This window comes from Vulpes lagopus, chromosome X, assembly GCF_018345385.1.
Source record: "Vulpes lagopus strain Blue_001 chromosome X, ASM1834538v1, whole genome shotgun sequence".
NCBI classification, from domain to species: Eukaryota; Metazoa; Chordata; class Mammalia; order Carnivora; family Canidae; genus Vulpes; species Vulpes lagopus.
The window spans coordinates 81,389,898-81,409,397 of NC_054848.1; the positions used below are offsets into that span (position 1 = coordinate 81,389,898).

General features: G+C 42.2%; 1 protein-coding gene across 14 annotated transcripts in view; it reads left to right on the forward strand.

Moving 5' to 3' along the window:
• VSIG1 (V-set and immunoglobulin domain containing 1) overlaps positions 1-19,500 on the forward strand; it is a 146,981-nt gene that overhangs the window by 85,374 nt on the left and 42,107 nt on the right. For 5 of the 14 annotated variants that reach the window (XM_041740984.1, XM_041740995.1, XM_041740983.1 and 2 more), the window contains exons 13-14: positions 6,511-6,603; positions 8,158-8,255. The exons of 3 other annotated variants lie outside the window; for them this stretch is intronic. In XM_041740984.1, coding sequence (XP_041596918.1) covers positions 6,511-6,603; positions 8,158-8,236 — 172 coding nt within the window. In that variant the 3' untranslated portion in view covers positions 8,237-8,255. Of the gene's footprint in view, positions 1-6,510; positions 6,623-8,157; positions 8,256-14,621; positions 15,041-17,777; positions 18,022-19,500 lie in introns of those variants that run through there. 6 more of the 14 variants (XM_041740987.1, XR_005985658.1, XM_041740988.1 and 3 more) reach the window with 6 other exon arrangements.

Sequence of the window (19,500 nt, forward strand, 5' to 3'; positions counted from 1 at the left end):
TGCAAGTACTCATGACTCCCTGTGTTGTATTTGTGGAGGGCCTTTTATTTCCCTTAAACTGTTTAAGTTATAATGACATAAATTTGTGGTGTGTGGCTTTTTTCTTTGCTTATTATGCTCCCCACAAAATGCTAAAGTAAAAAGTGATGTACTCAAAATGTAACTCATGATTGGGTGTGGTCTATCAGCCTATTTTATGCTTCTGAATAGCCTCTGATATTTCAGGCTTAAGGCCATTATCAAAAAATGTGCAAATTGCTGTTTGGGTGTTAGTATTGGTGCTCAACTCTGAGTATTCCTTAAATGTGGTTTGTAATGGGTCCCTAAAATTAGAGACAGATTCACCACACCCTTATTGACAGGTTTGGATTATTCCTCAGTGAAGGAAAGAGAGAAGAGCTTCAGGGGTTGCCTAGAAGGTCTTTCCCTCTGTCTCTGCTCAGGCAAATCCTGTCTCATTTTTCAAAGCCTAGCTCAGATACCCCTCCTCCATGCAGCCTCTATCTCTATGGCTTTTGCATGCCTGGAGAATTCTGAAGGTAGTGATTTAAAAGGTAGAGGGAGCTGAAAAACGGAAAGAGGAAGAGAAGGAGGGCAGAGCAAAGGACAGAAAACAGGAGAGGCAGAAATCCAGGAGGGAGTTGGGTTATCAGGGGCAGACACAGAGTTAGAAAGAAGGAGTTCTTTAGGGAGGGAGAAGGATGAAGTTGTTTTTAAAAAAGACTCAATAGATTGGAATATTTCTGATCTTTTTCGTTTCTCAGCATCACCTTACCAGTTAAAGAAAGCTGCTCATTAGTTAGTTAGCCATTTTATTTCTTTTTTGTTTTAAGGCACAAGTCTTGATGTGTCCCAAGAATCCCAAATGGATCACTGCAATTCAAAATTGCCTTCCTCAAAGTTATTCCACTTAGGTCATAATAAAAGATCCACCATTAAAGAAGAGAGAAAGGCATTCTACCTTAGGATCTTGTTCTGTGCTCCCAGAGAAAATAGAGGGCCAGAGAATTCTCAAAGATAAAAAGAAATAGAGGCAGTGTCTTCCATCAGACAGTAGGTTAACCCTTTCAAAGAATTAAAGCCTGCAATTTTCCTGCTACAACAAAGAACTGGAGGATGTGAGTGGGAAGACAACCTACCCTCAAACCCAACAGGGGACTCTGAGAGGGGAAGAAGAGATTCCTTGACTTGCTATGTTTTTCTCTGAAATCTCAGTAGGTTTGGGGGCTTATCCAGGCCAAATTAGAGTCATATCATCAGACTGTTACAGATAAAAATAGTTAAAGTGATTCAAATAGTGCTTACAGGCTTTATTCAGTTGTGGCATTGACATCAGTAATTCCCTGAACTGAAGTAGGTTGGAGTTTTCATAGGGTGAGAAGAGAGGCATATAGGACTATAGTCTTGCCCCAGGATGCAATTTTCTTTATCTGTAAGTGCCACACAACGTGTAGTTAAAGTGGTTGGAGATTGTCCTCATTTATTACAACTTTCTCAAGATTGTTGGTACAATCTCATTTTGGCTACTTTGAGAACAGTTCCGAAAGTGATCTTTGTTGGCCTGTGAGTTGTCTGTTAACTGTCTAATGCCAGTTGAGGTACAGAGAACAGAGGTCTAGAAAAGAAAGGAAATCAGAAGAGGAAATAAAAAGAAAGGAGACAACATTCCAAGCAAGGTAAAACTGGAGTTTGTTTTAATTTTTTTTTACAGTACTCTCAGCTTCCACTATTTATATATACTCTTCATTCAGGTACACAAATCTTCAAGTTCAAACTTCTGATTTTTCCCTCTCCCTACAGCTTAGCACTAATCATCCTAGTGCCCCCCAAACTCCATTGAACCCCAGTTTTGTTGCCTTCATGTCCTCTACCCCATAGCCAAAGGAAAGATCACATCTGTTGAGTGGGGAGTCTGAAATCATGGTACACTTCATGGAGAAGGCTGTACAAGCTAAGCCTTGAGAGATAGGACAAAATATGTTTGGGTAAAGACAGACAGAAAGACCTTCCAGTAGAAGATAATGATGTGTTTGTTCATTCTTCAAATAGAGTGTTATGGAGGGCTTTCTTTGTGCCAGGCATTAATCGTGTTCTGAGTAAGAGTGTGGGTTTTGAGGACAAAGACTCAAATCTCAAGCTTCGCCACTTCCTGGACATCCCAGGGGTTGGGATCAGCCATAACATAATCAGTGAAGCTGGCTGGTGAAGACTGACAAATCGGAGAGCAAAAGCCCTGTTTAACAAGGACAACTCCTGCTCAGATGCTGGTAGTCATAACCATGTGGGCTGGTTGGGTGTAATATTCTGATATTTCAAGAAAACTGAGATTTTTGAATTTTTATGTAAAATATATATATTTAAAACACTGGCTATTAAATTAAAAAATGAATTTATAGGTCCAACTATATGCATCTGTAGGTTGGGTCTCTTAATGGTTGACAAGCTTGCACTTAAAAGCTTAACTCTGCACTTAGTAGAGCAAGTAAGGCCCTCCAGCTAGCACCTCTACTTCATCTCCAGCCTTGTTTTTCCCTACATCTCTCCTTCCTTGCCACTCTGTGGCCCAACACCGTAAAACTGTTGCTCAGATGAATTTCTGTGTTCATGCATAGGTTGTTGAAGTGCCTTTGTCTACATTCCCACTTCGATTTTCTTCTCCTAACACCCCCTATTCTTCAAGAGCCATCTGTCCTTTGAGAAGCCTTCACTAACTCCTTACCTGTGCTTCCCCAAAACTTGGATACTATTAACTACACTCTATTGCCATTCCTTGTTTACTTGTTTATATTTTCCACAATTCTGAATATATTATGCATGGGATATAAGGGCATACAGTAAATCTGTGTTGGGTAAATGAGTAAGTGGAATGACTATATTTCTGCAGTATCACTTGCAATAGGTAAACATGCACCAAGAAATATATAGAAGTCCCCTTCTCTATCCATCCATCCATCCATTTATCCAGCAAACATTTATTGAGCTCTTATTATATCCCAGGGACTGTTCTAGGTTATGGAGATACAGGAATGGACATGCCAGACAGAGTCCTTGCTTTCACGTATCTCATATTTTAGTGTGGGAAGACACTAAACAAGATATGTAATATAATGTAAGATGGTGATAATGCTAGAAGAAAATAAAAGCAGAGTAAGGGCTTAGAGGGTGATTAATATACTTTCCAATAGAGTAACTGGGGAAGGGATTTCTGGGAAGGTGACATTTGAGAAAAGGTTTGTGGGAAGGGTGGGAGCAAACATATAGATAGATGGAAAAGACCATCCAGGCAGAAGGAACAGCAAATCAAATGCAAAGGCTCTGGGGTGGGAGCATGATAGGTATATTTAAGGAATAGCAAGGAGGCCAGAGTAGCTACAGAGGAGTGAGCAAGAGGGAGAGTGGTGGGATATGAGGTCATAGAGGCAATGAAGGGCTAGACCATCTTATTATCACCCCTCTCAACCACCCACTGAACACAAACCTTGGTGAATAATGGTGTAAGGAATGTCAGTCTTGCTGGGATGTGTGGTAGCAGTGCCAGGGAGATATGCATAGGTCAAAACAGCTTTCCTCACAGATATATGCTTCTCATAATGCCCTCTCTACCCAGAGTCTTTACCACAGGGCTCTCAGATGCAGGTCCCACCTGAGACCAGGCACTGTTTGCCTTGGGAGGGTCATGAACCTGTGGAGATTGGCCAAAGTTATTTCCTGCTAGTTGGGGCTGGGACCAGGCTGCACACCTCCGCCCAGTTGGAAAAGGCTCCTGAGTTGTTATTCATCAGATATGCTTCTATTTAGAACAAGTCCTTAGTTTCCCAATTCCACACCTTTTCCTCTCCCAGAAAGTCATAGCAAAAGAGTCAGGAGACATATGTTCTACTTCCTGCTTGACCTCCACAATGGGTTGTGAGAGCCAGGGTAGGTTTGGTGCTCTTCGAAATGAAGGATTGAGACTTAATGTTCTAGTGCTATATGAGTCTAGTGCCTTGACTCTTTCTGCATGATGGGCCACCTGATTTATTACCTTGGAGGTGGGCCTTCTATATATAGCCCTCTTCTCATAGCTGCAACCAGGTGTGAGCATAGCTGTGACACCTATTCAAAAGCAGTGGGAATGGTAAGGTTTGACTGAAGTCCCAAGGTCTCTTTTCCTAAACCTTCTACTCTCCTGCATGCCCTGACATTCCCACCATTAATCATTCTTCACAAGCAAAGGTGGAAGGCCATCTCCAGAGGTGACACCCAGAAGCCTGCAGGCCCATACACCCAACCTCCCAAAGCAGGACTCAATCATCTTCCTGGGATGCAGAAAGAAAGGACATCTGTGAGGGAGAGACACAAGGTTCCAGGACTGTCATAAAACCACTGAGAAAGGCTCAGTCCAGGCTCCCTGCCAAGTGGCTCTGAGCAGCTCCAGAACATGATGAACAAGGTCCCACAAGAATCTCACTGCCTGGGAACGCTGTAATGGATGGTGGCTCTGAAGAAAAACTTGATCGCCCTTGTAGCTTGGTTTGGGGATAGCTGCTGTGTAAATTCTTCATGAGCCATGGTGTTTTCAGACCTTGAGGCATAGTTTAACTCCCTAAATGAGCATAAGGAGGAGGACACAATTTGTCAAGGACTGGTTACTCAGAGGAAGCTTGCACATTCCTGCTTTACTGATTTCAGCTCTGTGCTTTCCCCAGAGTTGCTGTTAAAAAGGATTGTGGGGGCCCTAAGTCCTCCTTCTCATCAGAAGTACCAAACTATGGGGCACCTGGGTGGCTCAGTCAGTTAACCATCTGCCTTTGGGCTCAGGTCATGATCTCAGGGTCCTGGGATTGAGCCCCACGTCAGGCTCCCTGCTCGGTGGGGAGTCTGTTTCTCCCTCTCCCTCTGCCTATCCCCCTCTCCACTTGTGGATGCTCTCTCTTTCTCTCTCAAATAAATAAACACAATATTTAAAAAAAGAAACGTCAAACTAGACAGTAGTAGAGGACGCTATGAGGATGGAGTTGCTGTTGCAGCCCAGTAGCCCAACATCTGGGGCCAGGGAGAGACCCTAGTTGGGGGAGAACAGATACTTCTCCTAGACTCTAAAGGTTAGAGTATGCTAAGAGTTCAGTCAGGTCTGGGTCCCTGGCCCAAACTACTTCCTATATGAGCTCTCTTTGTAAATATAGGGGCATATTGGGAATTCGGATGTCCTTCCACTTTAAACCAGGAGTCACAAGATCACATGAAGGGAGCCAAATATAAGCAGTTGAAGGTGGGGACTGGGAGAGCCCCATCTGATGGCAGCAGCCACTCCTCAGCTGTCCTCAGTTTCCATGCTGGAATCTGCCTGGATGGCCTACCTACCAGTTGTTTTTAATAGAAAGATCTTTACACAATGATTTTAGGAATTTCCCACGTGTTTCAGTGTTAATAAGGAATTACATTTGTATGGGGCACCTGGATGGCTCAGTCAGTTGGGTGTCTGACTCTTGGTTTGGGCTCAGGTCTTCATCTCATGGGTCATGATCTCATGGGTCATGGAATGGAACCCTGGGTCGGGCTCCATGCTCAGTATGGATTCTGCTTGGGGATTCTCTCCCTCTTTCCCTTCTCCTGCTTGCACTCTCTCTAAAATAAATGAATACACCTTTTTTAAAAAAGAGAATTACATTTGTATTTATGCAGCAATCACATCCAATACTGCTTACTACATATTGGCACTGTGTCAAGCACTTTACAAACAATAACTTTTCAATGCTTATAACAATAACACTCTCATGAAGTAGTTCTTCCTTTACCTGGTTTATTGATGAGAAAAATGAGGCACAAAGAAATTAAGTAACTTGCTCACAGTCCCTCAGCTGGTAAGAGGCAGAGCTGGACGTAAAGCCAAGATGCTTGACTCTGTAGTCCCTACTCTTTGTCGCTATGTTATGCTGCCTCATTAAAACTAGCAAATGAGCAAACAAAAAACAGCAAAAAACAAAAACAAAAACACCACCATGCAGAACAAAAAACAAGCCCTTCATTTGCTTCCTCCACTTTAAACCAAATCCAACAGAATTTGACAACTTTACCATTTTCTTCTGCTTTTGTTGTCTGCCTTCTTTGTAGGCTTCTTCATGCCTGACCCCCATCTTAACAACTCTCGTTTTTAGATATTCCCAACATTAATTTCTTTTCAGTCCTTTTCTAAAACAACCTGGCCTCGTTACTTTGTCATTTTTGCTCTCTGAAATGCTACCTCTCACTTTTCATTGTTCATTCTCGATCTTTGCCTTCAAAAATACTACTCAGATCCCTCCCAGCATCCCTGTCTCTTGCCAGGTAGAGGTGGATCCCATGGAACTTATTTTGCAATGAAGATTTGGAGGCTCACAACCATTCCTTGCAACGGCCCAAATTTGTCTTTCTGTATTTGTAGTCATTTATTTTCTGTGTTGCACAATGCAGTCTTTTACAGTCACGTACTTCTAAGTTTAATATTTAGTTTAATCCCTGGTTTATGTGTATTTTTTCTTGTCTTTCCAGCAAGAGTGTAAACCAGACAAGCATGGACTGTGTTGACTCTGTATTCTACCATCCCTTTCAGTGCCAAGAAGTCACATCACATAATTGGCAAAGGTATGGGCCTTGGAGCATTTGTGTTTAGGCTCAAGCCTTGGTTTTGCCAATTGCAAACTGTGTGACCTATGACAACTCTTTTGACCTCTCTGAAACTCCTCTGTAAGATTATTGTGAGACATAATGCAAATAAAATGCTTAACTCGGGGACTATCATCTAGTAAGCCTTAACATTTGACCACTCTTTTTTTTTTTTTAGGGCAAAATTACTTTATTTTCCCTCAACAAAAATGTATTCCCATTCCTCATACCTTTCTTTTTTTTTAATTAATTTTTATTGGTGTTCAATTTACCAACATACAGAAAAACACCCAGTGCTCATCCCGTCAAGTGTCCACCTCAGTGCCCGTCACCCATTCCCCTCCCACTCTTTATACCATGTCACAGGTACCATTAACCAGCTCAGGCAGCTTTGAAAGTCTTCAAAAAGGTCTCTGGTTTTTAGGGTTAACTTCACTCTGGCATTTTTAGGAAGTGTTGAAAAGGATTGGCTAAAAGAAATCCAAGACCCAACAATTGTACAATTAGAATGTAATTTTTTTTTTGGTTTAAGTTAAGCTTGATCTCTCCCAGTTGGAAGGAATTGGAAGATCTAGGACCTCTTTGGGTTGAATCAGTGGGTGCATGTGTGTGCACGTGAGCATGCTTGTGCCTACACATACATGTGATTTTTTTCAAACCAGGGCCTATGACATGTGTTTGTATAGTGCGTCAACACAAATTGCCTAGGAGTAGGCTTCCCCAAACACTTTAATGTACACTGCAGGTTGAGTCACACTATCAGTTAACATAGAGTTCCTGGTACTAACCCTTTCCAGACTCCCTACTATCGCTAGGTAAGCAATCCTAGGCTACTCAACACAAGCTGACTCATATTTATTGTTAAAACATGGCTTGCCAAAGAACTTTCTATAGGATTCTTCCCTCCAGAACAAGAAACAAATATTTCCCCAATTTAAGAGGAGAGAAACTCCATGGCCCTACCTGTGTATACTACTGTTTCACAGTCTTATTAAGGGTCATCTTGTGGCAGCCCGGGTGGCTCAGCGGTTTAGCACCTGCCTTCAGCCCAGGGCCTGATCCTGGAGACCCGGGATTGAGTCCTGTGTCGGGCTCCCTGCATGGAGCCTGCTTCTCCCTCTGCCTGTGTCTCTGTCTGTGTCTCTGCCTGTGTGTGTGTGTGTGTGTGTGTGTGTGTGTGTGATGAATAAATAAAATCTTTTTAAAAAGGGTCATCTCTGGAGGACTCCCAGTAAGGTGTCCAAAGAACACATTTAAGGATGGTGTTCACACGAGGTTAATCGTCAAGAGAAATTCCATTCCTTGCTCACAGAGATGGAAGAGAGAAAGGAAACTCTTTCACTGAATCACACCATCATAGGATTCACTTGAGAGTCCATAATCTGGGACTCCCAGTCTCTTGGTTTGGAGAATTGTGAAATTATGTGCCACTTCTTCTTTTGGCTGTTTTTGAGGCAAATAGATGCTAACCTGGAATAAGGAAATGTGTCATGGTTGATCATGATGATGATTTCTAGGTTTGTTTTTCAACAGATATACCAGATCATGTGCATCCAAATTAGTGCGACCCTATCAAAGAGTTAAAAATAGAACTACCCTACGACCCCTATGACCCAGCAATTGCACTGCTGGGGATTTACCCCAAAGATACAGATGCAGTGAAACGGCATGACACCTGCACCCCAATGTTTCTAGCAGCAATGTCCACAATAGCCAAACTGTGGAAGGAGCCTCGGTGTCCATTGAAAGATGAATGGATAAAGAAGATGTGGTTTATGTATACAATGGAATATTACTCAGCCATTAGAAACTATGAATACCCACCATTTGCTTCAATGTGGATGGAACTGGAGGGTATTATGGTGAGTGAAGTAAGTCAATCGGAGAAGGACAAGCGTTATATGGTCTCATTCTTTTGGGGAATGTAAAAAATAGTGAAAGGGAATAAAGGGGAAAGGAGAAAAAATGCGTGGGAAATATCAGAAAGGGAGACATAACATGAGAAACTCCTAACTCTGGGAAACGAACTAGGGGTGGTGTAAGGGGAGGTGGGCGAGGGGTGGGGGTGACTTGGTGACGGGCACTGAGGGGGGCACTTGATTGGATGAGCACTGGGTGTTATGCTATATGTTGGCAAATTGAGCTCCAATAAAAAATATAAAAAAATAAGTGTTCATCCTAACTCTAAATAAAAGGAACCCATTCACCCTTGTTCAGGGAGTCACAGCATTAGAAGTTATTCCTTGTGATCTTCTTACTTGCTGAAAATAAAGTGCAATGACTCAAAAAAAAAATAGTCCCTTTGGCATATCATAAACTTGAAAAAGTGAACTCACCCAACATAACTACTCGGGTCCCTGAAGTCACAGTATATCATAAGTTATGAGCACTTATTCTGGAGCCAGCTGACCTGAGCTGAGGTCCTGACTCTGGCATTTATGTGGTCTTCAAAAAAATTCTGTCTGAGCCTCATTTTTAGCAATAAGGGGGTTACCAGGGACTGAGGCTTTGACCAATCTGTGAGGAGAATGACTGGTGGCCATTTCCCGACAGGGAACTGGGAAAGCAAGATTAAAATGATTGCTCCCTAGATGTGCATAATAAAGGATGGAGACGGGGAGCAGGAGCCAATAGGTACCGCCCAGTGAAGAGAACAGAAAACCATCCAACTATGTGTGAAATAGGATGCAGGTTATATAACGAGAATAGTTGAAATCAGTTGAGAGTGATGAGAATGAGTCCTGAGTCTACCGGTTACTATAGATGAGATTTGTGTAAGTTCCTTCATTTCCCTGTGCTTCTGTTTCTTCGCCTATAAAATGGGGATAATAATACTACTTGCCTCATAAGGCTATGGAGAAGATTAAGTGAGATATTGCATATAAAGCGCTTAGCACAATGCCTGGCCAATAACTAGCTCATGTGGGGTGTGTGTGTGTGTGTATGTGTGTGTGTGTGTGTATAAAATCAGCTAAACACAGTCCTTACCTTCCTTAGACATATGAAGAGGACCAGTACAGGGATGCCTGGGTGGCTCAGCTTTTGAGCATCTGCCTTTGGCTCAGGTCGTGATCCCAGGGTCCTGGGACTGAGTCCTGCACCGGGCTCTCTGCAGAGAGCTTGCTTCTCCCTCTGCCTATGTCTCTCATGAATGAATAAATAAATAAATAAAATATTTTAAAAAGAAGAGGACCAGTACATGAAGAGTTGTGCTATCCCCTCAGTGCTGTGCAAAAGGTATTAACTAATGCTGTTAAGGTGAGATCACATCATGTGGGAATCAAGAGTCAATCTGTGGAAGAGATAACATTTGTGATGAGGCTCACAGGATGAGTAAATTTTTGACAATTCAGCTTGGCAGGGTGGTAGATCTGGGAGGAGAGAATAACCTTGTAGAGGCACAGGGGTGGAAAAGGGAGGCATATGTTCAAGGAACAGGGAGTATTCAGTTTTGTTTGGAGACTGCTTGTAAGACTTTGGCCAGCGGTGACATTCTTTGGTGTCACAAATCGCAGAAAACAGGCAGCAAAGGTAGAACCCGGGCACCTATTAAATGCTAGATAAAAAAATTTTTAAAGATTTTTATGTATGTATGTATGTATGTATGTATGTATTTATTTATTTATTTATTTATTTATGAGAGACACAGAGAGACAGAGAGGCAGAGACACAGGCAGAGGGAGAAGCAGGCTCCATGCAGGGAGCCAGATGTGGGACTGGATCCCAGGTCTCCAGGATCATGCCCTGGGCTTAAGGCAGCGCCAAACTGCTGAGCCCAGATAAAAAATTTTTATGTCTAGGGAAAAAGGTGATAGGGAGTCATGGAAGATATTTGAGCATGAGAATGACTGGATTAGATTGTACTTTAGGAAAACTTAGCTGGCAGCACTGCTTAGGATGGATTTGAGAGAGAGGAAAATTGGAGGCCAGGAGGTAGGCTAGGAGGCTACCACAATCAATTACATTACCTAACAGGGTCCAAACTAGATGATGACAGGACTCATTCTTAGGTCTCTCAATTGGCCTCAACTATTCCTGTTATATAACCCACACCCTATTTCACACATAGTTGGATAGTTTTCTGTTCTCTTCATGGGGTGATACTTATTGGCTCCTGCTCCCCCTCCCTATCCTTTATTGCACACACCTAGTGAGCAGCCATTTTTTAAAAACTATTTATTTATTTATTCATTTGAGAGACAGAGGGAGAGAGAGCACAAGTGGGAAGAGCAGGGAGAGGAAGAGAGTCTCAAGCATACTCTGCGCTGAGTGCAGAGCCTGATACAGGGCAAGATCTCATGACCCTGATATCACCACCAGAGCCAAAACCAAGAGTCAGACAACCAACTGCTCCACCCAGGCACCCCTAGAGAGCATCCATTGAAATCTTGCTTTCCCAGTTCCCTATTGGGAAATGGCTGCCAGTCATTTTCCTCGCTGATAAGGCTGTTGTTGGTCAAAGCCTCAGGAGATGGAAAAGAAAAGAGCTGAAGAGAAGTTCTCAGTAGGATCTGGTACTTCTGGAATGGCAGAGTGAGTAAAGCAGGAGTCAAAGTATACCCCAATAAAGAAGTCTTTCTAAAGATTTTATTTATTTATTCATGAAATACACAGAAAGAGAGGCAAAGACATAGGCAGAGGGAGAGGCAGGATCCCTGTGAAGAGCCTGATGCAGGATTCGATCCCACGACCTGAGCCAAAGGAGATGCTCAACCACTGAGCCACCCAGATGCCCACCCCAATGAAGAATTAATTGGGATGCAGCAACAAGTGATTGGGAAGTGGCACAGGTTTGGAGACCAGAGGAGGCCACATGGAGACAATGTGTGAAGTTACTTTTGAGGCGCTAGTGGGGCACAGAAGTGGAGTTGCCTGGCAGGGAGTCAGAAAAAGCAATGAAGACTCGATAGTGCTAGATTGCACAAAACAATTTTTGAAACACATTCCAACAGAAATAAATTAGTCTTTAGATTCTAAGCACTGATTAGATTATGCCTTTCTATATGTAATTTGGAATTTTAAAAGTCCTACAAAAGCATAATATATGTAGAAGGAAGTCCAATAAATTTTGATTTTCCCATGATGACGACCTCAGGGATCAAAAATATACATGAGAAACTTTACTCCCTGATCTGTCTCTCTGTCTCTATCTCATACTAGTGCGATAAGTAAGAATGGCCTTAGTCTGTCTTTTGAAAACCCAAGACTGCCTTCTGAGCCTGTTCCCAGGCTACACAAGGACAGCAGGCTCATTATTTTATAATTATGCCCCGTTTCTTCCTTTTGAAAAAGATTTTATTTATTTTTTTGACAGAGAGAGAGAGAGAGAGAGAGAGAGAGCATGTGCACAAGCAGGAGGAGCAGAGGGAAAAGAAGAAGCAGGCTCCCTGTGGAGCAGGGAGCTGGATGTGGGGCTGAATCTTAGGATGCTGGGATGATGACCTGAGCCGAAAGCAGATGCTTTAATCGACTCAGCCACCCAGGCACTCCTTAAAAACCATTTCTGCCTATCTCATACAGTACACAAAAATCAATTCTGAATGGATTAAATTCAGATTCCCAAATGCATTCATTTAACAAATATTGAGGACCTACTATGTGCAAGGCACTGTTCTAGGCCCTTGGAATAAATAGTAAATGAAACAGAAATCCCTGCCCTCTTGAAACTCACATTACTAGCTGGATGGAAAAGTTAACCATAAGTAAACTGGGTAGTATGTTATGTTAGAAAGTAATGAGTGCTACGTAAAAAGGAAAAGGCAGTGGGAGATTGAGAGGGCTGGAGTGGAGAAATCTGCAGTTTTAAATTGTGTGATCGGGAAGGCATTGCTGACAACTGACATTTAAACAAAGACTTGAAGAAGATATGAGTTGGCCCTGCTGATACTTGGGTTTGAAGGATCACAGATAGAGGAAACCCCCAGTGCAAATGCCCAAGAAAGTGGGAATGTGCCTGGCTGGTTCAAGGGTCAGCAAGAATAACAGTGTGGCTGGAGCAGAGTAAGAGGGGAAGAATGGTAGGAGATGAGGTAGGTTGAAGAGCTGGTTCATTTTATGAGCTCTTCTAGGCTACTTAAAAAAATTTTTTTTAAAGATTTGAGAGAAGGGAGAAGGGGATGTGTGTGTGGGGGGGGGACAGACAGAGAGGGAGAGAGAGACTGTAGCACACTCTGTACTGAGCTCAGAGCCCAATGGGGAGCTGGTTCCCATCACCCTGACATCATGACTTGAGCAGAAACCAAGAGTCGAATGATCAAATGACTGAGTCACCCAGCTGCCCCATAGGCTATTTTAAAGACTTTGGCTTTTACTGTGAGAGACATTGGGAACTGTTGGAGGATCTTGAGCAAAAGTGAAATGTGATCTGACTTACACATCAAAGTATCATTCTGGCTGCTGTGATGTGAATAGTCTGTAAGGAGACAAGGAAGAAGCAGGGAGACCAGTTAGGAGGCCATTGTGTGAGCCAGGCAGTTGATGCTGGTGGCTCAGGCCAGGGTGGTAGCAGCGAAGGTGAGGAAAGTCATCAGTCTGGGTATATTTTGAACATGGACCCAAAGGATTTGCTGACGATTTGAGGTGGTACACGAAGGAAGGAGAGGAATCAGGGATGATACCAAGGCTTTTGGCCTGAGCAAATGGAAGGACAGAATTGCCATAATTGAAAGGCAGAACAGAGTTAAAGAAGTATTAAGAGAAATTATCATATTACATATTAATAAATATAATAATGTATAATTATATTTCTTTTTAAAAAGATTTTATTTATTTATTCATGAGAGACAGAGAGAGGCAGAAACATAGGCAGAGGGAGAAGCAGGCTCCCTACAAGGAGCCCAATGCGGGAATCCATCCTAGGACCCTGGGATCATGCCCTGAGCCGAGGGCAGACACTCAACTAGTAAGCCTCCCAGGCATCCCTATCATAACATTTCTATAGTCTTGGACTGGGGAAAACTTTCTTAAGGAAGATATGAAATTCAGAAGCTACGAAGAAAAAAATTGCTGGATTAACTACAACAAAATGCAAATTTTCTTTATGGTGGAAGATGTAAACTTTTTCTGAAAAGTGACAGACCAGGAGAAAATATTTATAATATATACACCAAACTTTATTCCTTTTTAATTAGTTCTTAATCATCAGTCAATTAACTACTCCTTACTTATGGGTTATGAATTAGGATTCCTAAGGTAAAAAGAGCACTTCTACTATATTGAAAGACAGATAACTCCATGGAGAGTGTTCTAAGGCCATAAATAGGCAAATGGCAGGGAAAGGAACACCAATTAGGCCGGTACACCTATGGAAAAAAGGCTCAGCCTCATTAGAGAACTGCAAATTAAAACAGCAATGCAACACCAGTTCTCACCCATGGTACTAGTAAAAGTAAATGACATACTTTTCATTGTTGACAAGGCTGTAGGGAAACAGGCACTCTCGTACACTCTTAATGGAGGTGTAGACTTGTAAAGGATTTCTGGTGGACAGTATTACAGACTCTACCAAAATTTAAAGTGTTTCTATGCTTTGATCCAGCAGTTCCATTTCTAAGTATCTAATCTACAGAAATAATCACACAAGCGGGCGGAGATATAGGCAAAGGAATGGCCATTTCACCATTGTTAATAATAGTGAAAAACTGAAGGTGAAATACCATGCAGCCTGCAAACAGATAAGGTAGCTGTCTAGTAGAATCCCACATGCTGACCTAAGGAAACAATAAAAATGGTTGCTTTCAAGGGGGAAAACAAACTAGAACAAGAGGTGTAGCATGATTACCTTTAGGATTAAAAACAAAACAAAACACTGCCATAGGTGTGTGTGTAAACTCACAGAAGCTCTGAGAAAAATGTGAAACTTCTATTTCTTTTGAGCACAGCGTGGGATAATTACTCGTGGGTGAGAGAATGGAGGCTTTCTTTTTGTTCTCTGCACAATCCTTTGTTCTTTGAAATCCCTTTACAATCAAAATGTGTTGGTTTTGTATTTTTTTCAGTGAACAAAAGTGAGAAATAAGGCAGAGGCTGCAGATTTCTGAAAGTTCCCATAGAAGAATCCTGGAAGAAGTAGCATGTTTGATACGTTATGTTCACACTATGCCACTGTGACCGGGAGAGACCGCATTGAATGTGTGCTCTGTGGCCTTGGGAAAGATACAACGTTTCTGAGCCTCCGTTTTTTCAAATAAAGAGAATGTAGATAATAACTCCCCTGTTTATTTTAGTCAGCTGCAAAGATAAAATGGAAAAGCAGCTTAAAAACTATAAAGCCCTATTAGAAAAATATGAAGGATATTTAATAATATTTTGCGTGCTAATGACCCACTTTTTTGTCAGTAACATCAAAATTGAATATCAAGAAGAGAATTTAGATGATCTCTTTGGGTTTGTTTTAACAGAATTCTTCCTGTCCTGATCAGGCCCCACGTAACAGTGATATAGGCATTTTACTGAAATGTTCTAGAGAGTTCTGTGTTTGAGATGTTCTGGTGCAGATGGGTTTTGGCAATAGCCTTAAGTCATACTCTCCACCCCACCCATTTCAGGGCCAGCTAGCTTGGATGGTAGTATCTTAATTAGAAAGCTTTTATTTAGCTCCTGCCTTGTGCTTAGCATTCCACTGTGAGCAGGGGGCCAGACATCCAAGTTCGCCTGGGAATGTTTATGATTTATATTGTCTGTCCCATGTAGTTGCTAATAGCAGCCTAGTCAATCTCAAAAATGTCCCACTTTTAATGATGAATTTTATGCTCACCTATTGGGCATGGGAAGAGACACAGGAAGTCTCTGGCTTTCATGGATCTTTCGGAGACTTAATGGATTCGGAGGTAAATGCAGGGTCAAGGTTGAGAGGAGCTGATGTGCACCTCCAGAGGCCTGCCCTCCAAATTGTCCTCCTTGCAAAACCTCCTCCGTCAGACCATTTCTCTTTATTGCATTGCCTGATGCTCCTGGTTGGAGATTCATTTGGGGTGGGGGGAAATAAGCATTCTATCTTCAGGAGTACAAACCAGTGGGGGAATGTTCATAGCAATTAATCATTTTCCCCTCCTAACGTGGAGTTGATTGATGCTCATACAGTGGAGGAGGAGTATTTCTGGGAGGCATAAGGTTAAAAAAGCAAAGGTAATCTTGGAGCTTGAGTTATTCTGGTGAGTAAGACCCTCCCTTAGGGCAATCTAGGAACTCAAGGAGCCTGGGGGCCATAAGAGTTGGGGGCAGAAAGGAAGGTGGGTGTCAAAAACATGCAATAGTTTTTGGTGGGGGGGGGTGTTGCTGTGTGCTCAACCCATGTCTTAGGAAGGGAAAGGACTGGACTGTTCTTTTTTCGGCCACCTGCTGCTCCTCTTCTCCTGCTCTGTATGGCCCAGCACCCAGAATTCACACTGATGGTAGACTATGTGCCTCAAAGTCTGGGAGCGAGATTTCTATTCAAAACATCCTGCTTTGGATCCAATCAATGGGCTTACCAATACATTCTGGTATATACCCTTTCTTAAGTTGGGGGCTGCCTTATGAGGCTTTGTCTCTGCCCTGGAGGGGCTCACAGCTATTGGATTTAGGAGAGACCCAGTTAATAAATGGGAAACAACTGGAGAGCAATCATGTGCCAACTCTAAGGTATTGGCTCTAAGTATAATGCAAATCTCTTCAAGGTGGAGCCCAGAGAGGGATGGTACACAGGTTTATCAAACTTTTCACATACAATAGCATGACCGATCTGCCCTAAGAATACACTTAGACAGCAAGAGGATTGAGGAGAAAAATCATAAGCAGTGTTGGAATTCACTTGGAGCCAAGGTTTGGCACCAGACCTAAGCATGGCCAGAAAAGGCTTTGGGAAGGAATCAGGCCTGATGGAAACAGTGGGATATTTGCCTGGCTAAGGTGAGCAGGGCTCAAACATTTCCTGTAAATTAAAGTTCCTAAAATAGAGGGGGACTGGGGTGCCTCAGTCGGAAGAGCATGCGACTCTTGATCTCGGGGTCATGGATATGAGCCCCACCGGTGGGTGTAGAGATTACTTAAATCAATGAAAACTTAAAAAAGAAAAAGTTCATAAAACCTATCACTGCAGCTTGCCCTTTTTTCATGCGACTGAATACTCTGAGGCAATAAATTGTGACAGCATTTTTCAGATGGGTGATTTAATGTGACTGAAGTTCAGAGGAGGTGAGGGTCAGGTCTTTGGAAGGCTGGGAATCCAGATTGAGGACTTCGGTCTTGTCAGAAGGAGTCCATAGTGGTGTTAAGTGAAGATGCTTGGTCAGGGTTGAACCATTGGGATGCGGCTGGTATGGAGGATGAGGGAGGGAGAAGTCAGGGAGATCACATAGGAAGCTGCCTCAGTAGGCCAGGGATAAGGACCAAAGTACCAGGACCGGGGTGGAGGCAGTGGATTGGTGAAAGGACAGATCTGAGAGCCACTGCACAGGTGAACACAACAGGACTTGGAGATCGCATAGGAAAAGCTGGAGGAGGCCTTCATGTATCTCAAACATGAGAGGAAATCTGTTAGTGAAGGCTTCTCATGGAGGCAGCCTACCATCACTCCCTCCTAGGGAAACTCTCCTCCAAAGAAATCCTATTTTACCTACTCAGTAACCTAATTCTGCAAAAATTCAGACTCATCCAGTGGAAGTCTTAAAGCATTTATTCGCTTCCCTGATGATACAGCGTTCAGTGAGTGAATAAATGCTATAGGGTTTCTAACCAGGAAGACCATAGCATGCATGCTATGTATTCTACTGCCAAGGTAGTGAGAACTGCCAGGGCTTCAAAAAAGTGTGACGTGTCCAGAGTTTGTTCACACAAGAAATGAGTGCTTTTTGCTTCATAACCCCCCTGTCCTTCCTGTGAACCCTGGCTCCTGAGAAAACCTTAGAGCACCAATTTATTAACCCAATTTGTGAACGGAGGTTAGTGAATCCATGATGGAAGACTTCGATGGAAATATTTTAAATTAATTAGCCTTGTCAGCTTTTATTTGTATAGGTTCACTTCCAACCATAAACCCCCCTCCAAGTTTAACTTTTTAATAGGATTGATTTTAAACAATAAAACTCAGAGAATCTGTGTACAAAGAGCCTGAAGAATTTAAATGCACGGGTTTATTATTAACACAGTAGCAAATATATCAAGGAAACACGCCCGTAAAAAGTGTTTCAAAGAAACACAAATCCGCTCAGAGAAAGGACTGTACGCAATAAGCCTGAAAAGGCTATTTGCTTCGTGATGCCGGCAGATAAGCCTGGCAAACCTCAGTGTGATTGAAGAAGCCAGTTGGAGACTCAGGCTAGCTCAGGCAAGCTACTGGTCCTCGGCTACGCTCCACAAACCCTGACACAATGGTGTTCGCGTTTTGGAAGGTCTTTCTGATCCTAAGCTGCCTTGCAGGTAAGGAACGGGTCTCCAAACCATCAAAGGTGATTGGGAACTGGAGTTTTCTTTTAAACCAAAATCGCAAATTTTTATATGAACGTTCTCCTCTTTCACTTCAAAGGAATCATGATTAGTTTGCTGCATAAGGTAATTTTCAGAACTCTAGCTTAGCAAATGTAGGCCGTGTTGTAAATGGAATTTTATGTAGCTCCTGAATTAAAATTTTCTCAGAAAAATCACAGTGTTTCTCTCCCTCCTCCCACCGCCTCTGTCTCCCTCTCTCTCTTAAGTTGGAAGGTGAACAGATTAATTTGCTCAGAAGCTGAAGTTTACACCAAGGATAGTTTTTCTTTCCTCTTTTATTTTAGGGTTTCCCACTGTGATCCACTTGCTTTGTTACAACAAACAGAGCCTGACTTGGAGGGCCTGCTATGCTTTACTCTCTCATGTTTCTTTAGGAGTTGCAGTTTTCCAAACCTAAGACTGTATTTTGGAAACTACATGAGTGATTTGTCATTGTGCACGATATGGGTGTTTTTAGGCATTTGAGAAAAACAAAATCATTCTTAGAGTCAAAATCCTGATGTTGGTAAGATCGAGGAGAGCTCACCAGTTCAGAAAATCCCTTCGCTCACTTTTTCAAAGACCAGATCCATTTGAATCTATTTTTATGATGTTAGCTTCATAGTAGGTACAATAATATTGTTTACAGTCATTCTGATATTCTTAAGCCATTGGTAATATTAGGCAGTCATTAGAATGAGGTTCACTGAGCATATTTAATGGCATAAGAAAATACCCAAGATAAATATTAGGTGAAAAGGCAGATACACACATTTGACTAGAATAAATTGCTAGAAGGTTATATACCAAAGTGTTCATGGTCATTACCTCTGGATGATGGGATTACAGATGATTTTTGTTTCATTCCCAAGCTTTTCCATATTTTCTGGAGTTTCTACAAAGAATATTAGGCTAGTTTTATAGTTTAAAAGTGTGACCTTTTAAAACTATATGGTATTCAGTAATAGTTCTAGAAATATTCCTTTCTAAATGTTTCAACCTACATGTTCTGTGGAGTCACCAGAAGGCAATACTGCATTTATCACATGATCTAACTAGGATTTAGAGCTGGAACAAGCCACCTTTCTCAGCTTCTATCTTGGGGGGAACATGTCACTATTCCCTCCCTCACCCCCAGTAATATTCATTTTAAACTTTAGACAGTGAAAGTCTTTGTTCTTTCTTAAAGAGCTTCCAGTCATTAGCTAATTGGATTGCTCCCAGGCCTTCTACACCAGTCCCCTAAAATCACACATGTGGTCAATACCTATTTCCTTATGTGAGGCCTTAGGCCTACGCTAGACATGAATTTCAGAATAGTTGCAAGAATGTTTTTTACTGTAACTAATTTTTACTGATTACAAAGGTAGTGTATAGGCATGGCAGACAGGTTTCAAAACACGAAAACATATAAATGAAATAAAAATCACC